The sequence below is a fragment of the Pteronotus mesoamericanus genome, unplaced genomic scaffold (assembly GCF_021234165.1).
Source record: "Pteronotus mesoamericanus isolate MK-2021 breed Mesoamerican mustached bat unplaced genomic scaffold, CSHL_Meso_final contig_182, whole genome shotgun sequence".
NCBI lineage: Eukaryota > Metazoa > Chordata > Mammalia > Chiroptera > Mormoopidae > Pteronotus > Pteronotus mesoamericanus.
The window spans coordinates 7,316,238-7,338,125 of record NW_026555078.1 but is presented as its reverse complement, the minus strand read 5'-3'; the positions used below and the strand labels follow the sequence as shown (position 1 = coordinate 7,338,125).

At 38.7% G+C, this 21,888-nt stretch overlaps 1 protein-coding gene across 1 annotated transcript in view; it reads left to right on the top strand.

Moving 5' to 3' along the window:
* The first annotated feature begins 4,698 nt into the window (after nt 1-4,698).
* The window catches only part of TTC8 (tetratricopeptide repeat domain 8), a 41,481-nt gene continuing 24,291 nt past the window's right edge, over nt 4,699-21,888 (top strand). Inside the window, exons 1-5 of the mRNA XM_054567169.1 lie at nt 4,699-4,813; nt 19,086-19,206; nt 20,553-20,616; nt 20,717-20,876; nt 21,091-21,180. Of these exons, the coding sequence (XP_054423144.1) occupies nt 4,700-4,813; nt 19,086-19,206; nt 20,553-20,616; nt 20,717-20,876; nt 21,091-21,180 (549 nt within the window). The 5' untranslated portion in view covers nt 4,699. The remainder of the gene's footprint in view (nt 4,814-19,085; nt 19,207-20,552; nt 20,617-20,716; nt 20,877-21,090; nt 21,181-21,888) is intronic.

The following is a 21,888-nucleotide window of genomic DNA, read 5'->3' as shown; positions in this document are numbered from 1 at the left end:
CTCTAAGTATGAAACCTGGCAGGCTATCCTCGAAGTCCGGGAACTGAAAGGCTAATAAACCCAATTAAGATGCTCGAATTAGTTATTAAATCAATGTAAAACATATATGGAGAAGCAAGAGGAAAGAGATTGGGTAGCTTCAGACATTTAGTGCAAGCAGGTAGAAGGGCCATGCTATCTGTGGGTGTCCAAAGTTCCTATGTCCTCCTTCTTTGCCTCATCTTCCTTCCCCACAGGTGGTGTCGTTACAAGGAACAGAGTCCAGGGCAGGCAGGAAGTTTCAGAGATGGAAGGTTTGTGGTGCTAATACATATTTATTCTATTGGAGAGATGAAGAGGCAAGTACACATGATCACAGCTATGGTTCAGTGATGACCCAGTGAGCGGTAGCGTATGTTTTAAGCATGAGACAGTAGGCTGCAGTGGGTGATACCAATGGGTGGTCAATTTGATGTAAATAAAGCTGATCCATCCTTTATGAATATTTAAGGTTTATTCCATCTTTTTTGATCTACAAGTAACATTCTCATTTTTTCATCCTTTTAATCTACGTTTAACACATAAATGTCTATTTATTGTATGCTTAACATATTGTATACATTCATTGTATACTTACAACTTATACTTAACATTTCTTATGAGTTTCATCTATCCTGTTTGTTTTTCTTGTCCTTTAAAGTAGAATCAAAAAAATTCTTAAGAGTATAGCCAACACACATCATGTTACTGATAAAGCACACGTCTGAGGCACAGGGCCACTTGTCCAAGGCCCCCACATTTCGTGCATGGCAGAGCCAAGGTGCAAAAAATTAATAAGAAGCTAGGGAAATTCCTTAACAGGTGGAATAAGGGAAATGAAGACAAAATAGTTAAATGGCTGAGCAATTAACAGCAAGGTAATAAATCACAAGACTGTATCATTCCTAATCGAAGATACTAGGAGCAGATGGTTTGTGCTCCTCCAACCGGAGAGCGAGTCCTAGAGATGGATAACAGAGGCCCAGTTGATGCCACCAATGCCAGCCAAATCCCAGAATGCATAAAGCGAGGGGAATAAATAAAAACGACGACAAAAACCAAAACCAATTAGAGCCAGACAAATTCAAGACAGAGGTGAAGTTAACCAGAAGATGATCCCAAGCCCCACTAAACACTCATTTTGATGCAGTAGCCCACTGAAAGGCGTACCTGAAAAGTTGATGATTAAGCTGTTGCGATGTGAGCACACCAGCACCTCTCTTTCCTCCGGTGCGTAATTTTACTCCTGTGCTCTGGGGGCCTTCCTCTGGCCTGACTTCTCGGGGAGCAACCCTGCCTGGGCGCACTCCTGTCCCTGAGGCTTTTACCTCTCAGTGTGTCTAGGAAGCCCAGCCTCTGCTCACTCCTTACTTCTTCCGTCTTAAGCCCTTCCTTTGTTTCCCTGGCCCAAGTTTTAGTACACGTGCTCTCAAAGTCACCCAGATGTGCTAGAAATTCTTTCCTGCACTAAGCTAAGAACTGACATGTTCCAAACCGTGTTGGGGCAGACCCACCATTGATCTTTCCTGTGACAAGGGGTTCAAATACAGGATATCTGGTTTCATATCCTATTTCTTAATCACCATCTGATGTTGATTCTCAGTTTGCCCGAGAAAATATTGGTAAGTCCGAATGGAAGTTCAATGCTCTTTCCACTAACTACTCTTTATACAGGGTGGGGAAAAAGCAAATTTACAGCTGTGAGTACAAAAGCATAGTTTATTCTTGTATTACTATTTATTAATTATTGTTTTATTTTCCATATGAACCACGGTAAACCTACGTTTGCCCCACCCTGTGTATGAATACCCTCGGTGCGGGTGACCTGTCTTGTTCATCTCTGCTTTCTTATCACCAGGCATAGGGCCTACCCAGATACTTGTGGACCAAGAGAATGTCCCATTTTATACTTTTTCTTTTCTTATGTGCTAAGTTGAAATGGCCTGAATAATTCCAATGTGACATTTAAGAAAATTTAACTTTTGGCATTTAAAGTTACATTATCTTCAGGATTTGATTTTACCTAAATTAACCTAAAAGCGTATCCAGTTGCTAGAGACCAAAAGATAAGGATCTGTGAACTGAGATCTAGCTCTGATTGTGAAACTGACCCTTTCAGCGGAATTTCATTGTTGTGCTATGCTTCACTTTCTCCAGTAGGAAAATGGCGCTAGTAATTCTAGTTTACTCCCTTTGCCAGGAACTGTTACAACTACTAATTTTCCTATTAGTAGCATGATTTTAAAAAAGTGCTTTCTACATTAGGGATTAGAAATTACAAAAAATATACATTCATAAATTAACATAAACATATTTACATGATTAAAAATAAAATGTTTATTACTTTTTAAAGGTATATCTTATGCTTCATTTGGATATAATTGACATTCTGCAATTTGCTAAGTATCCTACAATCTTCCTCATCCATTTGACTTTTTTGAAAGAGAAAGAAGTTACAACCTTTTGAAAGAAGCTAAGGTGAATTACATGCTCCTAACATATTTTTAATGCCTCTGTTTTGTTCCATATTTTAAAATATATTTATTTTAAAGATTGATGTATCATATTTACAAAAACCTTGTTTCTCTCTAGGAAGTTGGCAATATCTCAATGTATACAAGACCATTTAGAACTCAACACAGTGGTGGTTCAACCATGTCTGCCTGTTAGAGTTACCTGGGAAACTTAAAAAAAAAAAATGAACTGATTCACCAGCCCTACCTCAAACCACGTAAGTCAGAATCTCTAGGGATGGAATTAGAGTATTTGTATTTTTAAAGGCTCCCCAGACATTCTACAAAATACTTGACCAGCACTCTTCAAAACTGTCAAAGCCACCTTAAACAAGGAAAGTCTGAGAAACTGTCACAGTTCACAGGAGGTGAAAGGAGATATGATGCCTAAATATAATACAGTATCCACAGTGGGATCTTGGAAGAGAAAAAAGATATTAGAGAAAGTTTCTGGAATATGAGTGAACTATGGAGTTAATAGTAAGCAATGGTGGTTCTTCAGCTGTGCATCATGGTTATGTAGGATGTAACCGACAGGGCAAACTGGATGGGGAGTGTAAGGAAACTCTCTGTACTACCTTTGTAACTTTTCATAAATCTAAATCAATGGACCCAAGATTGGGAATCACACAGAATATGCTTACATTGTACCAGAAAACAAAAAGACTTTGTGAAATATCGAGCCCAGTTGCCAAGTGCCAGCAAAAACCTGACATCAAAAAACAATAAGCTGTGGCATCAGAGGAGACTACATTTCTAGAGCCACTCCCAGAGAAAATCAATGGACTAACTTTAATAAACATAATTGTAATAATTATAATCCCTATAATTAATGGCCTCCAAGATGCAAAAATTCAAGAAAGACTGCTAGTACAGGAGAGGGGGAAAAACTACTCATGACTCATTCTCAGAAAGGTAGGTTTAATTTTGATATCTACAAAATACGCTTATACTCATATAAATATCTGGATTAAACCTTTTTGCATTATGGTACCTTAGCGGTTTGAGAAAATTGCAAGTGATTTGTCTTTGGTAAGAGCTGTTGGCTCTTTCTTATCTATAAAGGAGACTGAGAACTGATCAGAAATTTGTTCAGTATTGAGTTAATTTTTCCTCTCTTGTCTCTCCCGCTGTGGTAGGAAGGAGGCAAAGAAAAAGATCCTCTAGTTTTCCGTAATAAAGTCTACCTGGATTTAGCCCAGTCATACTTCTCTTTTCATAACCATTAAAGATAATTGTCGTGTGTGTAAATCTCTAGAGGGAAGTCAGAACTGTGACTGAAGAAATTACTCTGCACAAGTAAATATTTGACAAGCAGCAAGTGCTTGGAGATGGTGTTTCAAATGCTCGTTTTTAATAATTTTGCATAAATTATTTTGTTTGGTAAAAATGAATAATTTATAATCACAATCCGTATGCTGTATTGAATTAACAAACAGTATTAACAGCCTGTAGCCACAGATTACAGCCCAGATACCTAATTCCATGTAACCTAGGTAAATAATTTTTCTTTGCTCGCCCTACCTCAGTTTCTTATCTGTAAAATGAACAGGTTGCACTAATCAATCTCCAATTCAGACTTTGAGATTTAGTGAGGACTTCAAGAAACGGACTGGATTTAGGTAGGGCTTTGGGTTCTCATGGGCAGGATGGTATTAATAAAGCTCATCGCATGTGCTTGGGTTTCTAGAGTCGGAAGGGTAATTGATAGAGGTAAAAACACGTGAAGGAGGACGAAATGGGACAATGACCCGTTGAGGTCTCAACTCCCGGGGCTTTTTTGGGTCTGGCAGAGGAGGAAGAGCGTTCGGCTGCTAGGCAACCGCACCTCTTGGGGGGTAGTGGAGGACCCTCCCGTCGGAGGTGTCTAAGTCACCGCCTCCTAATTTAGTCACCGTGCCTTCCTCTCGAAATTAATAAAATATGCAGCCTTTAAAAGTATACATTTTCTTGCGCCAAGTTTGGCAAGCCCTAGCTTAGGGGCAAGCCCGTAGCTGAGTTCTGTTTGCGATGGTTTTTCTTCTTCCTGTTCTCAGGCGCTATGCGGGCTCCTCTCTGACTAGGCCCCCGTCGCAGCGCGTTGCCAAGCAGAACTGGACGCCGCCCGCTCCTCGGTCCCCTCCCTCCCTGGGTCCCGCCCAGGTCCTTCACGGGCAGCCTCGGCGGCCATGGGCTCGGAGATGGAACCGCTGCTCCTGGCCTGGAGCTATTTTAGGCGCAGGAAGTTCCAGCTCTGCGCCGATCTATGCACGCAGATGCTGGAGAAGTCCCCTTATGACCAGGTACCTGCCGGACCCCATCAGCCCCTGTGGATGCTCGCGACGAGGCAGAGGGCTCTGGGGGATGCCCAGACCCCCGGGTGGGATCTCCGAGGGCAAGGCCCAGGGCAAGATTGACCGTGTGGTCAGCTCAGGTGCTTGGAGCGAGACCCCTGGAGCCGTGGCTGGTGGGTGCCTGTCCTCTGCGTACCTGAGTCCGGAGGAATATACGATTTCTGTGCCATGATCGCCCCTCCTCAAACTTTGGCAGCCCCTTCAGGTGTCCCTGAAAGGAACGCTTAAAGCCCTGACTTTTACCTTGTTGAGGAACTTTAATTATTTATACTCGCATGTGAATGGGCCCTTAAGCTCGCTGCAGGAGCGTTAATTTCTAAAACAATTACATATAAACATAAAGACCTGTAACTTCTCATATTCTGTTGAAATAGCTGCTGTGTTTCTTTTGGATTAAGTGTATGAACCTTTCACTTCATCGTAAGACCGTTATTTAAGAGTGAGAAGGAACATTTGGTTTAGTTAGGGGCATGACTTCAACCGGAGGCAAAAAAAAAAAAAAAAAAAAAAAAAAGAGGAATCTAGGAGGGGAAAAGAAACATTTACTATTAGAAGGGAGAGATGGGGAAAAAATTTCCCCCTAAAAGAAGGAATGATGGCATTGATTTAAAAAAATCTTAAATAAACCACAGTAATAGTTTAACTTCTCTTAAATAAGTTGTAATATTAACTAAGTAAGTGAAAAGGTCATAGAGTACCCGTGTGAGAGTTAGGATCTGGTTGACAGGTAGTTTCTGGAAAAGACAAAAATGAGAAGGGAGAATAGGAGCAAAGCTGTGGCAGTTTGTCAGTGCTTCTAGTAAATGCAAAATATAGTTCTTGTTTCCCAGCTTTTCTTCTAGTTAGAAAAAAAAAAAGAAAAAATTGAGGGGAGATGTTTGAATATAAGCAGAGGCATGAGTGTGAACACTCTTACTAGGTTCTGCCTTAGGTCCCAGCAAACTGATAGAGGATAACCTATTGAGGTGATGAACATTTTGACCTTTAAGTAGATAATACATCTACCCTCAAACAATCCATGTTAGTGGAAATGCTAAGCTAGGTTCTGTTATTTGATAAGATTGTGTTCTGTAGACAAGCACTTTCCCAAGTGTGTTTCTTGGGACAGTAATACCAGAGATGCTGTAAAAAAGTATTCTTTCCATGATCAAACAGGGGAATCATGACAAAATATTGACCCATTTACATTACTACAAAGATTAGTTACAGACCTATGATGTACCAGACGTTGTTCTCGGCACGATGGTTTTCAAGAACTTTACACGCTGCTTCCATTTTTCCATTCAGTTAGGGTAGTTTCCATTCTGTATTCCAGAGAACACTAATCCCACGAGCTGCCTGGTGAAAGTTTCCTCATTAAATGCATTTGGGAAATGTATATCCCCCCTTCTTAGGGATTCAGGATTCATACTAAAGGTTCTAAGAAGTTCTGAAGAAAAGGAAACTGATTTTGCCTAATTATTTTTAATCTATTAGTTTTGAAACTTATTTGACTACTGATTCCTTTTTTGGCAGCCGCTAAGGGTCAAATATCTTTGTTATCATCCTAGGCCTTGGGAGATGTTGTCATGTCGAGAAATGGTATAGACAAAGCCACAGTGTTTTTATCAGTGGTTAAGACCCTATAATTTTAATGACATGTAATCATAGAGACATTCAGTACTGTACCTATGAATTCAGATTCAGTTTGTGATCAGGACTTTATATATGTTTAATGACATTTTATTGCATGCTTACTACTTGCCAGACATAAGTTCTATAAATTGTATGTATTTCTATTCTGAGAATAACCTTGCAAAGTAGGTAGCAAGAAAATTAGCTAACATTTATTGAGTATTTACCCTGTGTCAGGGCTGGTTCAGAGGGTTTTATTTGTCATCTCATTTAATCCTCAACTATTTCAGGAAATTGGTAATCTATCCCCCATTTCACAGGTTGAACATACTGAGGCACAAGGTAAAGTAATTTGTCCAAAATCACAAATCTGGCAACCCCATTCCTTTTGTCTGTACTAGCCTGTCTCTTTGGTGAAATGCCAATTTTGTCAAAATTGTGTGTTTTTGAACTTTTTTATCAGTCTATTTTCCCATCTTTTTTGCCTTTTCCAAGATTTTTGCTAAGTGGTAAAGAATTTTGACGTATCTTTGAACTCGGTTGGATTAAAGGCTCCGAGAAGTCATGAAGGAAGGAAATCTGCCCGTGTTTTATTAAGCCAGTATTATGAAATTTATTTAACCACTGGTTCCTTTTTTGGAAGATCGAGGTACAAATATCTCCCTTGTTATCCTGGGAAATGTTATTGCTTTGGGAAATGCATAGGCAAAGCAGTAGTGTTTTTATTAATGGTTAGGAAGGGCCGTAGAGGAGATCTTGACTTCTTTCCTTTTACCTAAGCAGAATAGGATAAACAAGTTAAGTACTTTGTTTAAAGTGTCCCCAGTTAGCAGCTAAACAAGGCAAGATGTTGTTGTTGTTGTTTTTTAAATAAAGATTTTGTTTAGTTTTAGAGAGAGGGGAGGGAGGGAGAAAGAGAGGGAGAGAAACATCAGAGTGTGGTTGCCTCTTGGGCGCCTCTGACTTAGGACGTGGCCTACAACCCAGGCGTGTGCCCTGAGCGGAAATCAAACTGGTGACCCCTTGGTTCTCAGGCCAGCACTCAATCCACTGAGCCACACCAGCCAGGGCAGATATTCAGTGTTTTTTATTTGGCTTCTTATACAGCTTCCATTAAGCCTTACTGACCCTCCTGCAAGATTAAAATTTGTCACAAGGTATATTTGGTGGAACTGTGATTTTGATAATGATAATAGAGAAGGAAAAAAAGACACAAGTTCATACTGAGAAATATTCCTATTGTCATTAGTTTGTCATTACACATAGTTAGGATCATTATGACAGTAGGTCTTGTTAGGACCTGACCTATTCCATTGACCTATTTAAGTGGATCTGAAATATCAATATTTCACAATTTAATATATAATTAATTTCTAATACCATAGATGTTTTTGAAAATGTTATTCTTCATTACTGTTTTATTTTTTACAAACAGGGGTTGATTTGTTCAGTTCCTACAAATGTCAAAGTAAGCCTGGGAGAATCAGTATCAGATCTAGGAAAAATTTGTATTCTTTTCCTTTCTAATCCTTTTTACTTGTTTTGCTGAGATGGTTTATTGAAGAGGAACTATATATGTTGCCAGAACAATGATTAGCGCTTCACCAAGAACAGAAGTTTAACTTGATGTTACCTTGCCAAACGGGACTTTTGATACCTGGATAGGGCTGCTGAAAAGTTGACAGGGTCCATTTATGTTAGTTTTTCTTTGAGCCAGCTTTTAAACACCATGCTTTTGCACTGTACACTTCTTAATACCAATCTAGGTAGTATTTTGAAGGCCAATTGTTACTTCATTTTTCTAAGCTTGAGGAAGGCCTGCTTTTTTTCTTAATTAAAAAAAAAAGTTTAAACATTTATGTTAGAGTGCTGATGCAATTAATGAAGAGCTTTAGGAAGCTTAAGGAGGATCCTTTGAGTAAAAACTTGGCAGATCTGTATGGTACGTGCAGAGCCTGGCAGAAAGGGGCTTTCGTGTATTCGCTGAATGAGCGCATCGATCATATTCGCATCTGCGTTTTGCTGGCGTTATTCATGTGTGCCAGCTTCCCTTCTGTTTATGAAGATCACCCTAGTTGCCTGATGATCGTTTCTCCAACCCCTGCCTCTCACCCTTAATCCCCCCCACCATAGGTTCTTAAATGTACACGTATCTTTTCAAATACCGGTAAGTGTAATTGCGTTATGGACATACTTAATTCATTTCTTGTTAATTAGTCCAGAAAATTCTTCCTGGATTCCTCCAGGAGAGTATTTCTAATAGTAATTATCTTCACTAGTATTTCTTAAGGAGCTCTCACCGTTTCAGTGGAGCAAGTTAAATGATGACGAGGCTAGCAATCTGTGAAAAGCTAATGGGGATGTGATGAGAACAGAGGCGGGCGGTCCGCGGCCCCGCAGGCAGCGGCTTTATCTTCCTGCGCTACGCTAGCCCCCTGAGCTTTTGTTCTTCTTCTTCTTCTTCTTCTTTTTTTTGAGGCTTCTACCTTTTAAAGGAGAAAACTTTTCCTCCATGGCTAGTTGAATTACCATTCCCGTGCTACCAAACTGACGTTAGTACACGTGAGCGCCTCTAAAGTAGTACCGGGACAGGTAGAAGAGCAAGGAAATTAAAATTTTTCTCCGAAGTGCTAAATGGATTCAGTTTTGCTCTTCCAAAACAAAATAGCTTTTGCTTTTCATGGGGTTTTCTTTCTTTTTTTTTTTTTCACTTCTGATTTTGCTTATTTTTCTCCCAGGTGAGGAGAACCTCTCTAAAGGGATTTGTTACTTGTTAATCCTTTTATAAGCTTGACCAGGGAGCTTCAAAAAGATAACATTTCGATCTTGCTACATCAGCCTCTTTGATAAAGCCTGCCTTTGAGACTGTTCCTTCTACATTTATTTCTCCTTTAAGAGATATCGTTTTAGTTTACTACCACAAAAAATATTTAATAAGTGCCTTGTGTTTTGTACTAGAACATTTGGATTATACTTAATTTTGATTCTTGCCAAAACTGGGGTAGTCAGGTTGGCCAAAGAGGTATGCTGTGCTATGAAATAGCATGTTTCCTTAGAGCAATACATTTTTATTTGGATAAAGAAGGACTGAAGGATAGGTTGAGTATAATAGCATGGCGGTTGGTCATGGGGAAGGGTTGTTGAAGAAGATGGATTCTGCACCACTTTTCTCAGGTGCAGAAGGGTGAGAAACAGGGGGCAGGGTCTTTGAGTACAGAGGACATTAATTAAGCTTCTGATCAGTGAAGAATAGAGTGAGAATGATGACTGCTTAATTTAGCATAGTCTCCCCATTTGATAAAATACAGTTAAGAACAAGCAATTCATAGGGAGGTGTTGTCTTTTTTCAAAGTGTTCTTTAAATCATGACTGAAGGAGCAGTTAAAATTTATAAGCTATAAAAAGGAGAAGCACAGAATTGTCTTCTGCACATCGACCTGACCTAGAAGGAAAGGTTGCTTTTACAGCTCATGTGGGTCATCCTGATTAGTTGCTTAATCTCATTTACTGTTCTTTGTGTTCCATATGTCAGATTCATGGCTTTAAACCCAGTTCTGATATTTTAGCTCTATTATAATTGAACAGTTCATAAAACAGGGAGGTTTTTCAGGCAGTGGGGATTTTTAATGACAATGGGTTAGATTTCTGATAGATTTCCAAATTACTAAAATTTGTGATTCTAGAAGTGGGAGTATTAGCTGTATATCAGAACGGGGGTAATTCCCATTCTCCTCCCCACCCCCAGTCTCTGCTTGTAGTTAGAGATGTGACACAGAGGAGGGGGTTAATTTTGAAGCTGGACAAAGGCTGAAAGTCACTGGCATGGATGAAAGATAGGGAACCAGGGCTCCCCACTGAGCTATCTGGTAGTAGTTGGTTGAGACAATGAATGACCTGGGAATCCAAGACAAAAAACATCTTTCTGTATGATTATCTAATTTATTTCCTCTTTGGGGCCGCGGAGACTTAGCCATGCCTAACCTTTCGACTCTACCCTGTGAAGCAGTTCATTTTATGAGTTATACACATTACATTCCCACTTGGCTTCTTGGTCATTAAATCTCCCTAACCTTCTGAAATCCATCCCTTTCTTTGTTCTTTTACATTTTTTTCCCCTTCCTGTTATTGTTAAGTTCTGAATAATAAATAACTCAGAAGAGCAGATTCATTAGTCAGAGTGAGTGTTGGTGGCAATTAGGAAGTTGTATTCAAAATTAGCTGGAGATTTAATTCCCTGAAGTAATAACAGCAACTGAAGAGAAAGCCTCACCATAGGGAGGAAGGGAGGAAACAAGCTGATGTGAATTAAAGTTGATGCTAATGAGTATTTGCTGGTTCTAGGCGGTGCCACTCTGCTTTCCATGACCTCCCGCTCGCTTTGAAGGAGATTCACAGGGAAGTTTTAATTTGATGTGCCGTAACCGGGAGTTCCTTCTGAGCTCTGAAAAGGGAAGTAACAGAGTTTGATGCTTTTCCGTTCATTATGTAAGTGTTTATAGAGAAATTCTCTGTGATTGATTGATAACTCCTTGTTGAAGGTGCCACCAATTTACACTTCATTAACAATGATAGGATATATGAAAGAATTCTGAAAATTACTAAATTTCCTTAAAAGTGCAAAGTTTTATGTTACAAAGTAGGCACCCTGACTCTGATTTGAGAGGAGAAGGAGGTAACGGAAGTTGCACGACTTGTCCAAGGTCATGCAGCTAAGTGGCTCCCTGAGGACCAAGCTCAGGCCTTCTGACTCGAGGGCTAGGCCTGGTGCTTTCTACTCAACTGTGTGGATGTCCACAATCTAACTTGTGGTTCCCGATGTGGGTGGGTTCATTGCAATCACAAAGCTATAACTGAGAGAGAGCCAAAGATGTAGGGCTCGGTAATTTTTAAAAAGTTTTGCTCTGTCTCTAAATGACGACATCCCGAGTCTTCCCTGTCATCGTCCCGCTGTTCCCGATGGCCCTCCAGACCAGCCATCCCTGGCCTCGGTCTCCCCACACCCTGCAACCGTCTGCTCTCCTGCATTGCTGTGATCTCACATTCTCAGCAAAGTACATTCTGTTGACCTAGATCGCCTAGATTCAGGTACTGCCTACACACCTTAACCTCAGAGTATTCTTATCTGTAAAATGGGGATGATAGTATACCTACTTCAAAGGGCTGTTGTGAGGGTTAAGTTCATTAATACATGGTAAGTGATCAAAAATATTAGCTGCTATTGTCTCTATATAGCTAGAGGTATTTGCATGTAGGATCCTGTCATTTCTGTTTTTCTGAAAGGATTGTTAGCAATCTGGAAAGCTCCTGTGAGAAACGTGTCCCGTGAAATTGATGAAAGAATGCTGTTGAATATAGTTTGTAGATCACGGGCCCTCAGTGATTGACAGAATAATCTCTCTCCCTTTTCTCTGACTAGCTTATCTCTCATGTGTTCTTTTCTCCCCTCCATCTAAGTCTTTTATATAGTTGGTCCGTAACTTAAGTATAGGATTTAACATAGTGTCCTGTCATTCATTAGGGTCTGTGCTCTCCCTCGTAGCACGTTTTCAGTGCCTAGCAGAGCGCCAGGGACGCCGGGAGAATGTTGTGGAGTTAACGTGTTCTGTCTCGCTCTCCTTTAGGCCTTGTCTCCATCGTCCGTTCATACGACCTCACCTGCCTCTACATCTTCTCATCCTGTAGGCCTCTCGTTTTCCTCTCTCACCTTATTCACATCATTTTCCTGCATGCTTTTTTACCTGCATGATGGACTGTAAATGTATCCCTGAGGGACAGTAAAGTGAGACAGAGCGCACGGAAGGCCTTCATCAGAGAACGGAGCTCGGAGGCTGAGCTGGTGCCAGTTCAGCCACTGGGGGAATCGTCCTGCCCTTGGCTGAATGACACGCATCTCCTTGAGTTGTTTTCTTTTCCATTTCAAGCATCGTCTACAGTCATCTCTGGTAAACTTTCTCCCCTTCCTGTAAGGAACTTCTCTTGTGTCTCTCCTACGCTTTACCCTTCAATCTTACCAACTCACTTTTTTTTTTATCTCCAAGATGCACTGGCAAGAGAAGCTCTGGCTTTTGTGTAACCTTGAGCAGATTACACGACATCTATGAATTTGTTTTATTTCTAACACTTACCTACCTCTCTCAGATGGTTGTTATGGAGACTCAAATGAGATAATGGGTCACACAGACCATGTATACAAATACATAGAAGAAAGAAGGGGTTACTCCTGACATCTCATTTCCTCTATCATTGTGTTTCTCTAAGTATAGACTGTGGGAAATCTGTACTTTTCCTAGATCTTTCTTATGCACAGGGGAATTGAAAACCTCCACTGGTGCCCAGGCTGGTATGGCTCAGTGGATTGAGCGCCGGACTGTGAAGCAAAGGGTTGTTGGTTTGATTCCCGGTCAGGGCACATGCCTGGGTTGCAGGCCAGGTCCCCAGGAGGGAACCACGAGAGGCAACCACTCACTGATGTTTCTCTCCCTCCCTCCCTTCCCCTCTCTGTAAAAATAAATAAATAAAATCTTTAAAAAAAAACAAACCCTCCAGTTGTTATGTATTCTTAGTTGCTGTTTTGTGTTAGGTTCAGCCGATTTCAAATATTCTCTAAAGCCCACCTCCTGCAGCCCTCACTTTCTAGCCTCGCTTAGCCTTTTTCTCTCGAGTTCCTGCCATGTTCCATGCTAAAGAAATTGCTTGTCCTTGCATGGTGGTCAGGTGGTTTACACATTGCTTGCACACGTAGTAATTTAGGGTATTCTTTTTGTATTTTAGAGCTGTAGAAAGCCAGGCAAGCGAAGATTTTTTTTTCTTTCTTATTTCTGTTTCTTAGTAGATTCCTCAATAAAACATGCTCAGGTATTCAACAGAGGGTGCTGACTGTAGACATGTAAGTGTAGATGTTTTATAAGTAAATTTGTTGTTAGTCTGATTTTTTTAACCAATGGATTTTTATAATATTTAATTTGGACAGACAAAAAAAACAAACAAAAAACCCCAAAACTCTGAGTTATCAGCACCTGGCATATATATATATGTATCTCTCTATATATCATATAGTCTATAAAAATTTCTCAGAGCACATTACAGTCAGAATTAATTTCTTCAGCTACTAATCTCCTTATATTTATGTGAAATAGAATAGTTTGTAGTGTGTAGATTTTCCTTCTTCTCCCTAAATGATTAAAGTCTGAATGTTTTAATGACCATCAACTTGTTTTGAATATAAAGAAATGTTTCCTTGGTACAGTTGCCAAATTATTTTTAATTTGGTGGGATACTGTATCTCCATTAAACAAGCAGTTAAGATAGGTTCTCTGTGCTCTAAATGAGGTTAATTAGAATTTTCTGATCATAGAAAATTTAGTATTCTTCAGAGTATATTAGTTTTATAGAACTCCTGAGAGCACATGTGGAGAAAAACTAAAGTTAATATTTTGATTTTTTATTGAGCGAATTTGAGTTCACCTACAAATACTTGGTTAGTCATGAAGACCTTTTGTTTTACAAACTGTATTTTTTAAAAATGTTTACTACCTTCTTCATGCTTCCCAGGAACCAGATCCTGAATTGCCTGTATCTCAGGTAAAGGTTTAAGCTGCAACCTTTAGTTCAGAGAATACTTAATTTCTATTGCTTAGTTGTTGCTATAGAGTAGAAAATTTGCTGCATATCTACCTGTGGTATTATAAAATTAGCCATATCTATCAGGCATTCTGTATCTTCTTATGTAAATTTTATATTTCTAATACTTTTGTGTCTGTGGGTGGGTAGCCTTATGGAACTCATACAGTCTTCATGAAGCCTTGGGGCTTGAGCAGAAATAACCAGTGTTGACCAGAAGGATGGGAAAAATAAAGGAAGCCAGGGGAAGCAGGGGCCTAGAAAGCAGAGCTGCAGGTGTCTGAAAAGACTGTGATGGATAGGACGTGTCTCGATTAATAGTAGCCTGACTCTGCTTCAGAAGGACTTGATTTTGTGCAGAGGTTCCTGTCACAAGTGAAGAAGAAAGGAAGGGACACTGGCCAGGCAGCTCCGTCCACCAGATCACAGGGGTTAGAGGTGGGGGGTGGTCAGAGAAGCCTGATAACTGGAGAGGACACAGGAAATGAGGGAGAAGGGGGTCTGCTTAGGGGACCGCCTGGCCAGTGAAACTTTTAGGCCACATGGGTTTCCAGTAAGTCTGGAAATACGGAGAAGGGAGGAAAGAGCTGTAAATCAGAGTTTAAATATTGCCAGGTGTTTGCCCTGACACGTGAGAGGGAATTCTGGTTGTTTTTTGTTTGTTTGTTTCAGGTAAATAAGCAATTTGGACCTTATATGGGGTTAATATGAATACTCATTAAACCTTTTAGAAGAAGGCAATATACAGAGTACTCTTCTGGAGACTGAGTAGTATTACAAACCCCATAAGTAGGTTAAAATGTAGTACTCCGTTCTTTAAAAGCATGCCATTTGTCTTTGAAATGTATATAACCATGATTTCCAAATTGATAGATGGTGCAAAACTAATTTTTGCATAATATGTACAAGTCATTTAAGAAGAACCTAAATTATAAATAGAGCGAATAATATGCTTTTTGTTTTCAGTAATTTTGGAATATTTGATTAACATTAAATTAAAACATCAATAATTTGCATTCCTTGTATGGTTTTCAAACCATAAATGGCATTTGAAAGTTTCAGGCTAGCACAGAAGCTTCATGAAAGATCTGTACTTAGTATTATTTTGCTGTCATGTAGATTTAATTACTCACTGGATAGTGAGTTAAAAGAATAAAAAGGAACAAGGTTGACTGGATTCTTTTGAGCTCACTATTTACGCTTTTTGCCTTTCTTCTTTTGAATATTTTTACAGCTTCAAAATAAATGAGGCTTTATGGTAATACTTAAATATTTTGTATCTGTTTTCATTTTCATAGACTAGGCAGTGTCAAATGTTACTGAGTCTTATGATGTCAAAATCAGGTTAAACAGACTGTTCTTTAGGTTTTATTCTAATAATAACCTTGCAAAATTATTTCTTTCATGCTTTTAACTACTGGCCTTGCATTCTTTATTAAAAGGAACAGAACAATTTAAACGTGTTTTCCTCAGTCAGCATAGTTTTTACTTTTTCATATGTTTATTTTTAAAACTAAACTTGAATTAACCTTACAGAAAGTAGAGCAAGTCAATATTTTCCTGATGTTAGCCAGCAGATATTTGCCTCCAGAATAACGTCCTGAATTATGACATTATTTTGTAGGCAAACGACATTATTCATTTGGAGGTGAATGAGATGGGATTATGTTTCACAGATAAAAAAGAAAATAATTGATGTAATGATTACTCATTTAGATTGGGAGAATTTATGCTTTTTTCTTTAAAAAATGGTCTTAAAGATCTATTATTTTTGTAGACTTCACAGTACTTCCAATGCAGAGGTATTCAAATTATTTACACAAATTGCATGACCCTGTCATTTTTCAACAAGTTAAACATATCTGATAAAGCTAATTTACATTTTTATTCAGATTCAAGGGACAGTTTGGGATCACAGTTTGTGCTTTAATATGCATTTTATTTTAATCCCTGATTAGTTTTGAACTTTTTAAAACAAATTTGAGCAGGCAGGATTTTAGAGCTGTAAAACATACTTGGCTTTTTTCCAAAATAAAAATTTTAATTTTTTTAAAGCCAAAGCCCCATCTGCTGTTTTTTATTAAAATCTCAAGAGTTGTTCATATTGCCAAGAGCAGTTCTTTGAATACAATTTGATCTTTAATCCAGCAATGATATGTGATTTTCAAGGTCATTTTTTGTTAGGATAGAAGGAAAGTCAGACGGAAGATTAATATACTCAAATGCTGATGAAATTTAAAATTTAATAATGGCTTAAGTAGATTTTATTACAGAGCTTTAAATACCAAAAATTCACATCATTATTTCTACTTAAAAATTAGATTTTAGAAACTGAAACAAATATAGCTCTAGTTAGCTTTTTGAGAAAATGAATTCTTATGGAATAAAGTTAAAAAGAATATTCTTATTTGGTTTCCAAAGTATTTATTCATTTGGTGAGGGAGGGAAGAGTGGATTTGCTTTCCTATGTTTGCTTAGCCTAATATGAAAAAATTGCACCTCCTTAATATTTGAGAGGTTAGTAGGAAGGTAGGTGTCAATACACATGATGGATTGGACTCCGAGATAAAACCTGGACATGAAAATAATTTCAAAATATGTGCATGGATAATTAATACCCAACTATATAAATGATACTATAATAATAAAAACTTGGCTTTTAGAAAGTCAACGAGGACTTCAAATCATAGTTTTGAGGCTTTGTGAGCTCCTCATCATTAGCATGAAAATTCATGTTCCTCGCTGTGGCATATGGGGTCCATCCTCTACCTGCTTCTGCCTTTTCCTCCATCTTCTTCTCTGACTGCTGCCTCGCCTGACCCTGACTCTTCAGCCATATCACCTCTCTTGGAACGGCCCAACTAGCCTGCCTCTGTCCTGCTGTTCACTTTGCCTGGCACAAGCTCTTCTCTACAAACTTTCTCTACTCTTCCTTCTACCCCAAGGCAAATGCGTGCCTTTCCCCTCCCATAGCTCCAGTTTTGTTACTCCACTTTCCCTGTAACACTGAAATTCCCATGAGCTAGAACTAGGACTGAGGCCTGCTTATCTCTGTTCCCAGGACCTGGCAAGCAGTAGGTGCTGCTGAGTTAAATATGGGAACGATCCAGCTGAACCAACGAAGCCCACTTCCTGCTTTACTGTTCCACCAGAAAATGCTGCAGTCCTCCTTCCTGTCCACCAGAGGGTGCTGAGCAAAGAATGCCCTTCTGGAAAATTGAAGCCATCACATACTTGAAGGGCAGTATGAACTGTGGGGCTTAAATCAGGATGACTTATTCCCATCTTTGAAGTTAAATTAAACCATTAGTCTAAGCCAGTGATTACTTTCCCTGACCCCTAAGGATAGTTGTACAGATCTGGCAACTTTCCTGGTGTTTTATGAGTGAAAACCTCGGGTTGTTTCTACACTTCAGTGGTTCCCACAGTTAGATGCAGTTCCAAATGGAATTGATTTTTTAAAAACAAACAAATTAGTTTTGTAAGTCCATGTTCTGCTCATTTAATTGTATTAAATTTACACATAACATTTGAAACATTTCATTCTAATTTATCTGATAAGAATCCAATATACATCAACCATAAAAGTACAAGCCAAAAAAACCCAGTCATCTAACAAATGTAATTTCACCTTAGGAACTGAAATATATCGTGAAGATCGTCTTCTTTATTCTCATCCCAATTACTTTAGCCCACAAAGAAATTTCTACTTTCTTATTTCTATGAAACTATTTTCCATACCACACGTACAGGCACTGCTTTGCCTTGCCATATATTCTTGCAGGTGATGTGTTCAGGGAAATTAGGATCCATTGTTTAACCTCATATTTCCTTCTTAGAACCTAGGTCATTGCTGTATTTAAGAGGTTCTCAATAGATGTGGACTGACTGACTGAATGCATCCTGGGTTCTTTACGTGAGGACTTTTTGGACCTCTTGTAGCTCTCTCTTGGTCCCTTAACATCCGCCCAGTAGGCTTCACATCTAGATCCCTAACATGGTGAGCTCTAACCCCACCCCAGGCTTCCCTTGCTGCTCCCTCTTCTCAGCTGTACAGTCAATTCTGTGCTGCTGCTTCAAAACCTGCCTTCTCCTCAGCTGCCCATAGGACACTGTGCTTTACTGTTCTCTGCTTCTATTCTGCAGTGAAGCAGAGGGGTAAACATTTCTGATAAAGCAGTTTTATGTGTTTAACACAATGTTTCTTTATGTACACCTTTACATCTAATTTCTCAAGGTAAAGCAAAGCTAATAAGGTATTTTCTACATTCCTTAATTATATTCTCCCCACACCCCTTTCTAGCAGGTCTTCTACTGGCTAGATCACAAAGCAACCAAGATTGTGTTGATTAGTTATTGGGAAGAGATAGAAAATGTTGGTTAATTCAACATTTTTGGAATACCTATTGTGCACAAAACATAGCATAGGTGTTATGGAAAATTAAACGGTGAACAAGGTAAAAAAAGCTTGTGTTCTGGGGAAGAAAGGGCTAACCTATACCCTAATAATGATAGTGTTTGCCGAATGTGGTAAGTACATAATGATAGAAGTATAAAGAGAATGCTCTGTGAGGTAGACAAGGGGGAAGTAGGTTAGAGCTGAATTATCAGGGAGGTGATTGCAGGGACTTGTCACTGGAGGAAGAAGACAGACAGAGCACAGTGGATGTATCTTTATGCATTTGTTTCCCAATTAATATTCTAGTTAAATTTTCTCTAAAGGTCTTTCACTTATAAAAAGGCATGTTAGAAGTCCACAAGATAATTATCACACTTGTATTTATCCCGTAGTTAATATATTGGTTGTTTTGTGATAAATAATGGCCTTTTCTTCTTGTATTCATTTCTTGACAAAGCCCTTTAAATTAGTATAATGCACATGCTTAATAAATAATTAGATAATAAGAAAGGATGGCTGGTTTCAATAGGCTTTGCAGTACTTCCAAAGATGTTTAATATATATTTCATTTTATCCGTGCTTTTTTAGGCAGCTTGGATTTTAAAGGCACGAGCACTCACTGAAATGGTATACGTTGATGAAATTGACGTAGATCGGGAAGGAATTGCAGAAATGATACTGGATGAGAATGCCATTGCTCAAGTTCCACGTAAGTGTTGGTTTTTCAGTTAAATGGAATGCCATTAGGAGGAGGAAATCTTGTGTTTATTTTATACGTGAGAAAACACTACCTCAAGTAAATGGTCTCTGTCTTACAGTACAAAGACTTTCCTTTCGCAGTTCAATTATATTGTTTTTAAACTTAAGGTGTGAGATTGATGTATAACAATTTTCAATAAAAGCTGTATTTTTTCATTTAAAAATATGTTATAAAATGTATTCTATGTGGACTGCTTATCTGATATATCAGAAGGTTGTTTAATTTGAGAGTCTAAGCACAGGAAACATCCAAATAGCAAGAATGTTCTTAAAGGTTTATAAAAAATGATCTTCCAAAAAGCTCACTTTATTTTAATAATGGGAGACAATTTACTCTAATCATGATGTGAAGTGATGGGGTGATATGTTGGGCTGTGAATGCCTGTCAGGATTGTCACAGAAGCCTAGTTCCCAGCTTGCAGGTGAGCAGGTGCAAATGGTATTGGGTGATTACCATATGGTGATCTTGCTAGAAATTTATTAGTTATGACAATTATCAGTCATTTGTATTTTTGGAAGGTAATCACTATTTTAAAGCTTCAGATGGAAATTGAGAAAAACATGTTTAATGTTAATACATTTTTCCCCATCATTTTGCTCTTTGTGAGTTAAAATATCTAAATTCTAGATAGTATGGTAAGTGATCTTTTATTGGGGGAAGTTTGTATGAAAAATAAACTATGAGTATGAAATCACCATTTGATGCTTTGGCTCTTTGGAGCCCGCTGGTCTTGAGTTGGAATCCCAGCTCTTTGAACAGTTGGCCTATTCACTCAACTCTCTAAGCCAGCGATTATCAACCATTTTCATCTTGTGGCACATATAATCTAATTACTAAAATTCTGAGGCACACCAAAAAATATATTATATTATATTTTTTGCCAATCTGACAAAAAATAGGTGTAATTTTAATGCATTCACACCGGATGGCTACTGTTGTGTTGGTTGTTATTTTTTTTTATTTGGGGAAAAATGGTCAGTGTGCCTAACTAAATAATTAAGTACAGTATTGCACATTTTAAAAATCTTGTGGCACAAGTTGAAATTGCTTATCTAAACCCTTGCTAAATGGGTTAACACTACCTACCTGACAGACAGTATCAAGATTAAATATGGTAACATAAGTAACGTGATAGGTATGCAATAAATATTAGTCTCAAATACACATCCCTAAAATATATTTCCTGTTGTTAATGTCTTTTTCACCAGGCCAGCACATTTCTGAAAATTCGTTAGCTGACAGTTGTTACAATTTAATAAATACTATATAAATTGTATTTACCGTCTCACCTCTAGGCCCTGGAACATCTTTGAAACTCCCTGGAACGAATCAGACAGGAGTACCTAGTCCAGCCGTCAGGTATGTACTTCTGTTTCATACCCTCTGCCACTAAATATTGAGCAGGCTATTTGAGAGTCTTTATTAATCCTTGTATTTTAACAATTGGCCATCATCACAGGCCAATCACTCAAGCTGGAAGACCCATCACAGGTTTCCTCAGACCCAGCACGCAAAGTGGAAGGCCAGGCACCATGGAGCAGGCCATCAGAACACCCAGGGCCGCCTACACAGCTCGCCCTGTGACCAGCTCGTCCGGGAGATTCGTCAGGCTGGGAACGGTAACTTTTGTCAGCTCTCCCGTAGACTTAGAGTCCCGTCAACGATGTTATGTTATGTTGTTTTTCCCTAATTGTTATAATGGAGGATTAGAAGGAAGATTTTTAAAGGTGATGCTTTTTTTACTTATGTTGCCTTTATAATTCTTATGCACACATTTTAATTTGGTTTCAAGAGAAAGTTTTCTATTTCTTATATTACCATTTTTCTCCATAGGCTTCCATGCTTACAAGTCCTGATGGACCTTTTATAAATTTATCTAGACTCAATTTAATGAAATATGCCCAGAAACCTAAATTGGCAAAGGTATGTATTTGAAATTATTTTATGTTACGAAGTAATGTTAGAGAAGTATTGCCCTGGCTGGTGTGGCTCAGTGGATTGAGTGCCAACCTGCAAACCAAAGGGTTGCTTGTTCGATTCCCAGTCAGGGCACAGGCCTGGATTGCAGGCCAGGTCCCCAGTAGGGGGCACATGAGAGGCAACCACACATTGACGTTTCTCTACCTCTCTTCCCCTTTCTCTAAAAATAAGTAAAATCTTTAAAAAAGATGTATTATTGTAATAACATTGTAGGAAATGGATAAGAATTTGTGACAGAAAGGCCATGTTTTGATTGAAATAAATATGTTTAATTACTGTAACATGTAAAATTCCTCTTAGTCTGGAGTTAAGGAAAGTCAATCAGAAATAAAGTATATGCAGTGTACCATTATCATAGGGAATTCTTCCTTTCCTTATAAAGAACAGTAATTTGCAGCAAGGAAAGCAGAGATAACAGCATCATCTTCAGGGAGTAAAGCTTAGGAGGTCATCTGTGTGTGTGTGTGTGTGTGTGTGTTTCTTTTTCAGTTTGGCCTATTCTCAGAAAAATAATTTTCTATCCTTGAGGATTTTAGGACTGTCAAAAGGAAGATAAAAAACATGTACTCCTTCTAATTAGTAATTAATCAGCATCTCAATAAAGATTACTCAAGCCAGACAGTTGCAAGCCAACTACATTAGTAATTCTAA